This window comes from Medicago sativa, chromosome 2, assembly GCF_051527215.1.
Source record: "Medicago sativa cultivar Bolivia chromosome 2, Bolivia_mono, whole genome shotgun sequence".
NCBI lineage: Eukaryota > Viridiplantae > Streptophyta > Magnoliopsida > Fabales > Fabaceae > Medicago > Medicago sativa.
The window spans coordinates 80,949,917-80,963,994 of record NC_140750.1 but is presented as its reverse complement, the minus strand read 5'-3'; the positions used below and the strand labels follow the sequence as shown (position 1 = coordinate 80,963,994).

General features: G+C 36.6%; 1 protein-coding gene across 1 annotated transcript; it reads left to right on the top strand.

The window, feature by feature from the left end:
• Positions 1 to 9,327: 9,327 nt before the first annotated feature.
• LOC146951358 (uncharacterized) lies at positions 9,328 to 11,498 on the top strand. Its single transcript, XM_085747319.1, has 2 exons — positions 9,328 to 9,451; positions 9,553 to 11,498. The coding sequence occupies exon 2, from the start codon at positions 9,795 to 9,797 to the stop codon at positions 11,325 to 11,327; it is 1,533 nt and encodes a 510-aa protein (XP_085603445.1). The 5' UTR covers positions 9,328 to 9,451; positions 9,553 to 9,794; the 3' UTR covers positions 11,328 to 11,498.
• The last annotated feature ends 2,580 nt before the right edge of the window (positions 11,499 to 14,078 follow it).

The following is a 14,078-nucleotide window of genomic DNA, read 5'->3' as shown; positions in this document are numbered from 1 at the left end:
ATAGCTTTTCCAATAGCTTCTGACACAATAGTAGAAGCTTCACTCTTCTTAGAAACATGAGGAAAGTCCTTGGTCCTCCTTAATGCTGGCTTCCTCTTCTTCTTTGGTACTGCAGGTTGATCAAGAGCAATACCAATACTCAGGACCACGCTAGAGTTGATGTCTTCAGCCACTTCTTCAATTGATGGCATTGCAGAACCACCAATGTTAAGCTTATCAGAAGTGACTTTAGACTTTTTAGCAGATTTTTCAACCTCTAGATATTGCTCTGCAATCATCTTCCTTTTTGACTTTCTGCCTCTGGCTCGTGGCAGAGCACCACCATACATTTCCTCTGGTACTTCTTCCAATCTGATTCTCTCATTGGTTGCCTCAAAGTGTTCCTTGATATAGTACATCTGCACTTCAAGGGGATCCTTCTTGCAGATGGGTGGAAAGTCCTTCATAAGATCAGACTTAACAAGTGATTCACTCAAATCTGTTTGGAGCTTGGTGACAACAGGGATCAACTTCATGTTCTTGAGGGTTTGTACATTTATGAACTTTCCAGTTTTAGTATCAAGCAGCTCATCTGTGAAGGCTTCAGCACTGCTTAGCTTATCCAAGACTCCTCCTTGATATAATATTTCTGACAAGAGTCTTCCATAAGGTACCCAGGTTCTATTCTGCAGCTGACTCTGTTTCAGACACTCTATCAAGTACTTGAACATATATTTTGGCACGTTCACTTTCTCCTTCTTAATGAAGTGCTGGAGAAAGACCTTCTGTGCCAAATTGGGTTTCTCACTTCCACCACATGGGAGTAAGTCCTCATTCTGTATCTTCAGAAGCAGCTTCTTATCCATGCTCAGATCAGCATACTTTCCTGCTTGCGTTGAGTTGCATAGAGCCAAGTTTACTATCTTTTTCCAGAAGCGTTCTTCAACTGTACTTGAGAGATCAATTCCAGAGTATTTTCCAGAGGCCTCTCTACGGAGTACAGCTTCTATCTGCCATTCTGCAATTCTTACTGGAATACCACAAATACTTGACCTGATTTCAATACCTGTAAATGGCTCAAGTCCCATTACTTCTCTGGTCTTCCCTTCCAGTTCGGGATAAATCAACACCATTTGACTTTCTTCAGCTATAGACGCAGCTTTGTCATAAATCTTAGCTCTCACCCAGAAGTGTCTGACCAATGCTTCGTATGTTGGTCCATTCAACATCTTGAAGTAATGCATAAGTTCCTGCTTTTCATAGTAGCTTCTGATCCAACACTCATGGAAGGCGAGTGATTCAAAATCCACCGGATTTTCTATCTGAACTTGTAAATCCCATTCTTCCAATTTCATGCTTCTTCCTTTGTAGTCATATTCAGGGACCATCCGTGAAGTAGATACTGAAACTTCTTGTTGCGAGCTTGATGATGCCATTTGATGATGATTGAAGAAAATTTAGAGAATTTAGGGTTCTAAGGTTTTTGCGCTTACTTCGCAAGAGGTTTGAGTGCAAAATGTGTTTGTTGTGAGTGAGTAGTGTGTGAATTGAAAAAGTGTTTAAGAGTAAAAACGTTTGCAATTCAAAAGAGACAAACAAACATAACATTAATGACAAATTGGGGGCGCGTGAAAAGTACTTTCAAAGCTATTAAATCATCATTGCCCTTTTTGTTATACACCAACACATAAAGGCCACGTAAGAAGTTCATAGAGTAACTACCAAGTTAGTGGGCCAGAAGTTACTTTTAAAAAGTAACTCCCAACGTTTCCACTAATTCAACTATTCGAAAGCAATAAATCCAGCTTCTGGACTTCAGATGCTGACGTCATCAGTATCAGAAGCGAGTTTTCCTCAGAACCTCAATAAAGAGCTTCTGATGGACTATTGCTTCTGAACTAACTTCAGAACCTAAAATCCTATTCAGGAGCAAGCAAACTTTAATCAGACACGTAGTGCATGTTCAAATTTTTCTTTATAAAATCAAATCTTTCAACAGTTAAAGGCTTAGTAAATATATCAGCCCATTGATTTTCAGTATCAATGAATTGTATATCTAAAATTCCTTTTTGAACATAATCTCTGATAAAATGGTGTTTGATTTCAATGTGCTTAGCTCTTGAATGCAAAATTTGATTTTTAGACAAACAAATAGCAGCAGTATTATCACAATAAATGGGAATACTGTTAGCAATTATCTGATAGTCTTCCAACTGATGTTTCATCCAAAGTAGTTGTGTACAACAACTTGCAGCTGAAATGTATTCTGCTTCTGCTGTAGACATAGCAATAGTTGTTTGTCTTTTGCTAGCCCAGGATATAAGATTATCACCCAGAAATTGACAATTGCCACTGGTTGACTTTCTTTCAATCCTATCACCAGCATAATCAGCATCACAGAATCCAATTAGCTTATAATCTAAGGATTTCCTATAAAGGAGTCCAAGATTGGTCGTTCCTTTCAAATACCTGAAGATTCTCTTGACAGCAGTCATATGAGATTCTCTAGGATCTGATTGGAATCTTGCACACAAGCATACACTGAATAAAATATTTGGTCTAGATGCAGTAAGGTATAACAAAGAACCAATCATACCTCTATACAGCTTCTGATCTACTTTAGCTCCTTCATCTTATTTGCTTAAGGTGCACGTAGGGTGCATTGGAGTGTTCATCACTTTACAATCTTCAAGTTTGAACTTCTTCAGAAGCTCCTTTGTGTACTTTGATTGATGAACATAGACTCCATCTTTGCATTGATTGATTTGAATGCCAAGGAAGAACTTCAGCTCTCCCATCATGCTCATTTCAAATTCATCCTGCATTAACTCAGAAAATTCCTTGCAAAGAGATGCATTCGTAGAACCAAATATTATATCATCAACATATATTTGCACAACAAGAATATCTTTCCCAAGGGTCCTTCTGAAGAGTGTAGTATCAACCTGTCCTCTTTTAAAATCATTCTTGATTAAGAAATTATTTAGTCTAACATACCAAGCTCTGGGAGCTTGTTTCAAGCCATATAGTGATTTCTTCAGTTTAAAAACATGGTCAGGATATTTAATATCCTCAAATCCAGGAGGTTGCTTGACATACACTTCTTCTTCTATGACACCATTTAGAAATGCACTCTTGACATCCATTTGATATAGTATTATGCCATGATTAACTGCATAGGAAAGAAGTAACCTGATTGCTTCCAATCTTGCAACTGGAGCAAACGTTTCAGTGTAATCAATGCCTTCTTGTTGACTATACCCTTGTGCAACAAGCCTGGCTTTGTTTCTTGTTACTTCACCTTGCTCATTCAGCTTGTTTCTGAATACCCATTTTGTTCCAATAATGTTCTTGTGCTGAGGTTTGGGTACCAGATCCCACACATCATTTCTTTGAAATTGATTCAACTCTTCTTGCATAGCTAGGATCCATCCATCATCTGAGAGTGCTTCATCAACTGTTGTAGGTTCAATTATTGAGATTAGTCCAATCATTGACTCTACTTGTCTGAAATGTGATCTTGTTCTTCTTGGACTATCTTTATTTCCAATGATTAGCTCCTCAGGATGTGAAGACTTATGTTTGAATATGTTTCTGGGAGGATCTGCTTGATGTGAGTCATCTTGTGCTTCATCAGAAGCAGTTTCATCTTGTGCTTCTGATGTGGGTTCAGCTTCTGGACTATCTTCAGATTCAGCTATCTGATCAGGTTCTGGAGTAACTTCAGGAACCTGTATCTCTGCAAAACTTTCATCTTGCTTTGAAGTTTTATCTTCAAGCTCTTTGTCATCAAATCTGACGTGCATAGATTCTTCAACACAGAGTGTCTCTGAATTGTACACTCTGTATGCCTTTGACCTTTCAGAGTAACCTAAAAAGATTCCTCTTTGGGCCTTGACATCAAATTTCTTTAGGTAGAGCTTGTTGTTCAGAATGTAACATGTACATCCAAATTGATGAAAGTAAGAGATATTTGGTTTTCTTCCTTTAAAGAGTTCATATGCAGTTTTCTCCAAAATAGGTCTAATATAGATCCTGTTTTGAACATAACATGCTGTATTCACTGCTTCTGCCCAAAAATGTTTAGCCAAATTGTTTTCATGGATCATGGTTCTGGCCATTTCTTGTAACGTTCTATTCTTTCTCTCTACAACCCCATTTTGTTGTGGAGTTCTAGGGGAAGAGAATTCATGGATGATTCCATGTTTTTCACAAAAAGCTTCAAATGGCTCATTTTCAAATTCTCCACCATGATCACTTCTGATTTTCAAAATTTTTGACTCTTTTTCAGTTTGAATTTGTGTGCAGAAGTTACTGAATACCTCATATGCATAATCCTTACTTTTCAGGAATTTCACCCAAGTCCATCTGCTGTAATCATCAACAATGACTAATCCATATTTACTTCCATATAAGGATGCAGTACTCACTGGTCCAAATAAATCAATATGGAGTAATTCTAAAGGTCTTGAGGTTGAAACAATGTCTTTGGTTTTAAAAGATGATTTCACAATTTTCCCTCTCTGACATGCACCACAGAGTGCATCTGAATGATAGTCAATGTCTGGTAGCCCTTTCACAAGTTGTAACTTACTAAACTTAGAGATTAACCTCCAGTTAGCATGTCCCAACCTTCTGTGCCACATCCATTTCTTATCATTCACTGATAGTAGGCAAATCACCTTCTGATCAGCCAGTTCAGAAAAAATGATTTTATAGACATTGTCAACTCTCTTTCCTCTGAACACAATGGATTTGTCTTCCTTGTTGATTACTGTACAGTTGGGTTTTTCAAAAAGCACATCATAACCATTATCACAAAATTGACTAATGCTCAAAAGGTTATGTTCAAGACCATCTACCAACCATACATTATTAATTGAGGTAGAGGAATTACCAATAGTTCCTGTACCTATGATCTTGCCTGACTGGTTGCCTCCAAATTTCACATTTCCTCCCTCTTTCATTGTTAGGCTGAGGAACATGGACTTGTCTCCTGTCATGTGTCTTGAGCAACCGCTGTCTAGGTACCATGATCTTTGCTTTGGCACTGCTCTTAGACATACCTGCATCATTGACATTTTTAGATTTAGGTACCCATTGTTCTATGGGTCCTGGAAGGTTAGTACTTAAGGCTTTACTCTTCACTTCTTGTACCTTGTGCTGTAAGTTGGGTTGCTTCTGATTAACCATCACCTTAGGTTTTGGTACTTCAGAAGCAGTAACTGTCCTCTTCTGAAACTTAGACTTCAGAACCCCAGATTTTGGTTTCACCAGACTCTGAGGAATAGGTTCTGATCTTTTCAGGATCCTAACCTTTGAAGTCTTGGAATCAGATTTGATCATAGCCTTTGACTTAGAGTTCTTTGGCTTTGAAGTGATCTTAGCCTTAGAACTAGAAGCTTCAGGTTCTGATTGAACAACAGTTTCCAACTCAGCCCCTTCTGGTACAAAGAAGGTTTTCAGACCTTCCTTGATGCATTCACAACAAGATTTTAGATTGGTTTTCTCAAGTTTCACTTGTTTAAAACCAATTCCTCTGCCATTGTTCTTGTAAATGCTATAAATCATAGAAGCTACTCTGCTTCTGTCAATGCCAGATATAATAAAATCTTCAAGAGCAATTTCATGGTTACTTAAAGGTTTTTCATTACACTTTTCTTGTAGCTTCTGACATAAGAACCTGAGCTGATCTTCATATGTTTTACACATGAAGTCAAAGCCCCTAAGTCCTTGTTCAGAAGCTTTCAGATCCAATAGAGTTGATTTTTGCTGTTGTACCAAATCAGCATATTTTTCTTTTAAACCCTTCAACTCATTGGTTCTTACTTCAAAATGTGTAAGAAGTTCTTTAAGTGACTCAACAAGTTCATCTCTGGGAATTTTGGAATATACCTCGTTTTCATCTTCTGAGTCTGAATCTGATCCAGCTTCTGAAGTTGCTGTTGCTACCAATCCAACAGCTACCTTTGCATCTTCATCAGCTTCCTCTTTATCAGATCCAGATTCACTACCCAAATCATCCCAGGTTGCCATTAAACTCTGCTTAATCTGCTTCTTGAATTTGCTTGGTTTGAATGTAGACCTTTTTGACTTGTCCTTTGACTTTTCTCTTTGAAGATCAGGGCATTCAGCAATGAAGTGTCCCGGCTTCTTACAGTTGAAGCATCCCTTCTGATCTTCTTTCCTTGAGCTTCTGGAGTTACCCCTTTTGGCGAGAAACTTCCTGTTCTTCTTGGCCAGGTATTGAAGTCTGTTTGAGAGCATGGCCATTTCAGCAGCATCTGGTTCAGAATCTGAACTTGACTGTTCTTCCTCTTCAGATTCAACCACTTTGAGAGCTTTTGATGACTTGCCTTTGGATGGAAGAGCTATTGATTTACTCTTCTTAGTAGACTCATGTTCATTAAGACTTAACTCATGAACTTTGAGAGAACTAACAAGATCTTCGACACTTAAAGTGTTTAAATCTTTAGCTTCCTCAATGGCAGTCACTTTTGGTCTCCATCTGGCAGGTAAGCTTCTGAGTATCTTGCTTACATGATCAGAAGCAACATAGCTCTTCTTTAGAATCTGTAGCCCAGAAACTAAGGTTTGAAACCTTGAGTACATCTCCTCAATAGTTTCATCATCCTTCATCTTGAATAACTCATACTGATGTACAAGCAGGAGAGCCTTTGCTTCTTTGACCTTCTTGCTCCCTTCATAATTTGAACAGAGAGAAGCAAACATAGCTTTAGCAGTGGATTTGTCACTCATCTTCATGTATTCTGCTTTGGGTATGGCAGTGACAAGGGCTCCTCTGATAATATGATGCTTCTTGTAGAGTTTCCTCAGTTCTGGAGTATGTTTCTTTCTATCCACAGCAGCTCCTTCTTCATCAAGGACTAAATCACCAACACCATCTTCCAGAATATCCCATAATTCTTCATCTAGGCTCATGATGTAACTGTAAAAGTTGGTCTTCCACCAAGAGAACTCTTCAGCATCTCCATTGAACTTTGGAACTTTTCCAACACTGGATTTCTTACTATCACTATAATCATGTGAGACATTTTTATAGCTAGTATCACCAGAACCAGTAGGAGGAGGAGTAGACATGTTTTTCTCAGATCTTTGACTGTTACACGGTTAAGTGTTACACAACAGACCAAGGCTCTAGATACCAATTAAAGGTGAGAAAAACACAAGAAGGGGGGTTGAATTGTGTTTTGAAAAATTCTTCAATTCTCCTAAAACTGAACACACTGATCAGAAGCTAAGTGAGACAGCTTCTGAAGTGATGGTCAGAATCTAAATGCAGCGGAATAAAACAGAGAGAGTGAAGAAGAACGACACAAAGCAATTATACTGGTTCCTTCCACAATCCGGAAGTAGTGCAGTCCCCCTTGCACTTCCAAGGAGATTTCACTAAGAGTAATATCTGATTACAATTGCTCAAGCACACAAGCAAGAGACTTCCTTTGCTCAAGCACACAAGCTAGAGACTTCCTTTTCTCAAGAACACAATCAAGAGACTTCCTGCTCAAGCACAACTGCAAGAGACTTCCTAACTAAACAAAATTACACATAAAATTGTTTAAGGTTGAACACTTGATATACAATCAGAGGTGCTCACAATATAAATCAGATACAAACTCAATGGACTTAAGAATTTCTAAGATATGACTTTGAGACACAGAAATTCTAAGTGAATTCAGAACAATTTCAGCAGAGGTTTGGCACTTGTAAAAATGTTGTGAGTCTTTCGTTCAGCGTTCTTGCATTACCAAATCTCTAGGTCTTTACTCCTTTATATAGAGGTGTGAAAGAGACGTTGTGAAATTGCCAGCACACCAAAGAGTCGTTGTTGAAGCTTGATCTTTCACCAATAATATTTTGCTTGATTTGGTTGTTGTCCTATGAAGAACAAATTTGAAATCCATTCCTTATCCAAAGGAACATCTTTGCAGGCGAAGCCATATTCTGAAGCTGTTTTCTTGTCTTGTAGCGTGGACACAAAACAGAGTAGTGGAGAACGTGGTTGTACAATTCGTACAAAGTACAATGTCAACGCTTTCGTCCAAATTGCAAGCACATGCCTTCAAACACCTTTGAAATGACCGTTGCAATGTTCCACTAATTTTCTGCTGTGTTTTCGAATCCAATAGACAGCTTTTGCAATGTAGATTCTTCAATCTTTGAATCTTCTGCAAATCCATTTGATCTTCAGCTTCTGGTGAAATGACTTCTGATGAGGCAGCTTCTGATGATGCAGCTTCTGATGATGCAGCTTCTTCTGCTTCTGATGATGCAGCTTCTGATAATGTGGCTTCTGGACCTCTTGTCTTCAGGAGCACTATTCTTCAGGAGCGCGTTTTACTCTCTTCAGGAGCAGCTTGACTTCAGGAGCGCTTTCCACTTTCAGGAGCGTATTGCCTTCAGAATCGTCTAAGCTTCATTTCCATTTGCTCTTTATTTGCTCATTCAGAACCAATTAATGATGTAACTTTAACTATGGTCATGTGCACTTTGAACAAATATTAGCTAGTCCAATTTACAATTTTTAATACCTTGTTATCATCAAAACTCTTTGAGGTTCATTGTTAAACACATTTTGTTCGAACAGTAACCATTTCCATCGATCAAGCACACCATCCTGCAAAACAATGTTATGAAGCAAGAAACAACATTTCCTAGGAAGATCCTCCTCCCACACAAACAACATTCTTCTCCACTTCCACGTTTCAACATTCTTCTCGACCACTGAGCATAAAGGGTTTTCGACCAAGTCAAACAAACAGCTAAACCAAACGCACAAAGGGACATTGCCTATCCATTTGTCCGTCCAGAAAAAGTGCTACTACCCTCTCCGACCTCCCTAAGAATATTATCATCGAACCAGCTCCCCACACTCATGTTTATACCATCACGAATACCCATCATACTCTTCCACCAAGCTAAACTTAGCCTATCTCCCTCCATTATAGGCACATTGTTAAAAATAATAAATTTGTTACAATACCAACTTTTGATTTTTTTTCATTTTATATTTTACTCATTTTAGAGGATATGTCTCGCTGGTACATGTGAGTATTTTTTTTCTTTTTTCAGTTAGTAAAATTAAAAAAGTATCATATTTCTTAAATGTAAAATTTCCCCTAAAAGAAACTTTAACATAATTTTAATAATTTATTTTTATCGTTTGATAAGTAATTTTATTATCAAAGTACCCCTATAATATATTAATATTTTGGTTTAATTTCATTTTTGGTCTTTATAGTATATTGTTTGATCCCTCAATTATTATATTGTTAACAATTTTCCCCCACCTTCCCTTAAAAATGTTAGAGTACACCCACCCACCCACCCGGCTCACGTTAGTAATGATGTTACACACACTTTCTCTCTTTCTTTGCAACAACTTGTGAATGAATGTGATTATTATACTTTTTTCTCATCCCCTTTCAAATCAAAAATTGCGTTTTTTCAGGTAACATAACTCCTTCAATCTCATCTAAATTTCAATTTCACCTTTTTCATTTCAATTTCATTTTTCCTAATTTCATTTTATTTTTTGCCAACAATTTTCAGGGTTCTTGCTTGCACCCAAAAAATTAAAATCTTTTTTTTTTTTTTTTATTGTGAAAAATTGTATTTTTCACCCTTCATTGATGGCAAGAAGCCAAAAATGGATATTTGTGAATTGAATTGGAGAATGGGGTTTTATCTAGATTAGGGGATTTAATTTTGGAGCCACACTTTAGGAATTAGGGATTGAATTGGTAATTTAGGGTTCTATAGTTTTAGTTTCATTGCAAGTTGCAATTGTTGAAATGGATGACATTGATGATGATGCAATTGCAAGGTATCCCTCTAACCCATATGGTGTTGGTTATCCTAACAATCAAGGGTATGGCAATCTCAAACACCCTTTGAGGAATTCTTCATATTCCCATCCAGCTGCAAATGAATCTACCCGAGATTATGATCATGTCGATGATGAAGATCAGTTAGGAGGGAATGACGATGAAGATCGGTTAGGAGGGAATGATGATGATGTTGTTGATGAAGACCGGTTAGGAGGGAACGGTGATGATGTTGTTGATGAAGACCGGATAGGAGGGAATGATGATGTTGTTGTTGATGATGATGATGATGATGATGATGTTGATCATCATTCCCTAAAGCAGGTGGATGAAGACGATGACACCGATGGGGGTGGTGATGACAATGACCGACAAAGCGAGGAATATGGTTATCTGAAACATTCTGTGAGGAATTCTCCATATTCCCAGCCATTTGGGAATGAAGGTAACAATGATGAGGATGAGGATGAAGAAGATGAAGAGCGGTTAGTGGAGGAAGATGATGATGATGTTGATATTGATCAAAATAACAATGTTCAGCTTTCCCTAAAGCATGCTGATGAAGAAGATAGCAATGACGAGGATGGGGATAGGGATGAAAATGTTGACGACGAGGATGGGGATAGGGATGAAAATGTTGATGACAATGACGGTGATAATGACAATAAGCAGGAAAGTTATGCCATGATGAATGAAGATGAATTAGAGTGGCACCCAAAAAAGCAAAAGCTAAAGAGTTTGATGTCAACTTATGAATTTGCAGCTCGGGTGCCAACACCGTCAGCTGCAGCTGCTAAACGATCTTTTGGGGTTAGGAATTCCCTTACTGAATGGACTGAGAAGGAGACATTTGTTCTTCTTGATGCTTGGGGTGATCGGTTTCTGCAACATAGAAGGAAGAGTCTTCGATCTGAGGAATGGCAACAAGTTGCAGAAAAGGTATCAGTGGTTTCAAAAGTTGAAAGAACGGGTACTCAGTGTAGAAATCGTTTAGATACATTGAAGAAAAAATACAAAAAGGACAAGATTAAGTTTCAAGATATGGGTGGTGGAGATAGAAAATGGGTTTATTTTCAAAAGATGGATAAACTAATGTCTTCTCCACCACAACAAGCAAGACTCCCTTGTCGTTCGAACTCAAGAGAGCGTATTTTTATGAAGCCTGGAGTTTATGTAAATCATGCAAATGAGATGGATGACATGAAGGATAGTCCTCCTGAAAATACAGAATCGGTTCGTGTAGAAGGTTTCGAAGGGCCTTGCCCAAAGAAAAGAAGGAAAGGAAGGGGAAGTGATGAGTTTTCTTCCTTCAAATTACTTGCTGATTCCATTCAGAATTTTGGTAAGATATATGAGAAGATTGAAAATAATAAAAGGCAGCAGATGATGGAACTAGAAAAGATGAGGATGGATTTCCTCAACGATTTGGAAGCACAAAAGAGACAGATTTTTGAAAGATTGCAGAGTGAGATTTTAAAAATCGAGCAAAGAGATGATTAAAATGTTGATTCTGATGAGTCTGGTATGTAAAGTCTTACGCATTGTAGTTACCATTGTTGTGTAACATAGAATGTAGACACCGGACAGGTAGTTGTTGTATCATTATTCATTACCTTGTTGGCATATTTAGAACTGTGTTCAATGCTTTCTTATATCAAATTTTATCAATAATGTTAGATGTTATGATTTACTTCTCATGAAAGTGAGTTTAAAACTATAAAGCACAAATTCTCCTCGGATTAGGCCTGTCCTGGTGTCGGATATGTATCGTGTCCGACACCGATAGCACACCGACACATGATTACATTGAATTATGTCATTTTCTCTAATTATTATTGGCGCAGACGTATCTGTGTCCGTGTCTGAGTCTGTGCTTCATAGGTATAAAATGAGTATAATATGTGTTCATAAATTGGAAGCATGAGTTTTTTCCCATGAGTAGAAAGTTTATAAAATGGTGATAGAGAATATTAGACAATATGTATTACAAGGTAAGATCCTGAGATGCAACCTATTATTTTATCAGCTTCAATTCTCAGAATACAACACTTTTTTAGGGCTAGATAGACTACTTAAATATTTCCAAATACCATCAAACTTGGGGTTCTTGAAGGATTTTTTAGGGGATTATGAAGTAATTTTCTTTCATTAAAATGGAAAGTTCAATTGAGAATTCTCTTATTTGTAAGTTAATCATCATTATTAACCAGAACAATATGTATTATGCAATGATCAGCCAAAATTAAGTTGCTTACATATTACTACTGTGTTATGCCTTATGACCATGTTATACTGTTATACTTTGATTATTAATGAATAAATGTCTCTGTATTTTATGATGTATTAAGAACTATCTGTAATTCTGCATTCTGCTTTCAAGGCTTTTTTTTTCTTCGGTTCAAGACTCGATGTTTTAAAAGAAACTATACTGTTTTGTGAATTAGCTTACTTATTTCATGCTACATAACCTACAGGCTATAACAGAATCCATGTTGCACTTCCATTACCTTGTTGGCATATTTTGAACTGTGTTGTGTTCAATGCTTTCTTATATCAAATTTATGAATAATGTTTAATGCTATGATTTACTTTTCATGAAAGCAAATATAAAATGAGTAAATTGTTTCGATGATTATACTTGAAACTTTGGTCTCCTTTTTATGTTTATTTAACGCCTGATTGGTCACATCACAGTTCATTTGTAATGAGTTTCATAGAAATAACAATCTCATTATAAATAGATCGCATTGTCCAAATTTGTTGTCAGGTTGATGAATGTAGATTGATGAATGTAGACAAAACTTAGTGCATGTTTGGAAACTCAGTGATTTACCTATTCCAAAGTCTTGTCTTTTGTTGAAAACAAGTTGTTGCCTTGATTTTGAAGAAAACCAAACTCCTTCTGAGGCTGTCATTATTGACAAAACTCACGAGTGATTCAAATTAATTGGACTGTAATCATCACAAGTTGATTCTAATGGCCTTTCAGACTTTAATTAATTTTTTAAGAGTGCATTTGGGGCAAAGAAAAGAATTACTACCTCCGTCCCAATTTAATTGACACAATTTTGTTTTTCACATATATTAAGAAAAATGTATAAATAAAGGGGAAAGTGAAATATATTGTATTGGGAATGATAAAAGTAATATTATTTAGTGTTATATTGTATTGGGAATGATGAAAGTTGTATTGAAAATTGAAATGGGTCAGTTATTTTGAGACACTTTTTTTTAGAAAATAGGTCAGTTATTCCGGGACGGAGGGAGTATCATGTTAAATCTTAAATTTTAACATGTCTAAGTACATTGTTTCTTTCTACGAGTGAATTATTAATTACGGGGCATCTTTAGACCAGGAAAAGGTGGACACTACAATAACAATAAAATATTTTATTATTAAAAAAGTTAAATAATATTTTTGAATAAAATAGTTAAATAATATGGAGTGTTAAATTTGGAGCATTTCAAAGACCGTAACTTGCAAAGATTCTTTGATTTCACTGGTGTATGGTGACAACACTGACACCCTTACTCATTTGTCAAGAGTCTTAATTGGGAATTTTTTTCCATCTTCCCTCACCATTGCATCATATAAATATCAAATGAAGCGAGGCACGATGTTGAGTATTTCTCCTCAATATTTTTTTAGTAATGATATTTTTATAACCAAAATTAATAAATTTTTAGGACAACGCTATAAAAATATGTGAAAAACAAATGTTAATTTGATTAATAAGAGAAAAAAAAATCATTATTAAAATGACAATCGTACAAGACCTGATATCCACATGGCATCCGACTCAATGACATCCACATGGCATTTAACTGGCTACATACCACTTGCAACGGCGTCAGAAAGCAAGAGTTGATAGAAGTAACATTTAAGAATCAAAGACGATTATGAAATATTTATAATCTTAGCAATTTGTTTGAGGGCATCCTACAAGTTACAAACAAATTTGGTGGTTTACTAGTTAAAAAACCGAGCAAAAGAAAAGTAAAGTAAAGGTGAAAATGACAATTTTTAGAGATCTGTTCATTCCAGAAATACAATTTTCTGCATGTCCTTTGCTTCAACTCTACAAAAATTTAATTCATTTCTAGAACACAATGTAAAGGGTGTTATTTTTCATGCATAACCAGTTAACCACACTAACCCCTCTCTTAAGTGTCACTCCCTACGGAATATGAGGACACAACAAGAAATCAACAGAACACCAGCAATAATCTCCACTCACTGGCCTGATAAAC

What these genes read in the sequence shown, in the direction of transcription:
- LOC146951358 (XM_085747319.1), top strand. Translation starts at nt 9,795, where the DNA reads ATGGATGACATTGATGATGATGCAATTGCAAGGTATCCCTCTAACCCA.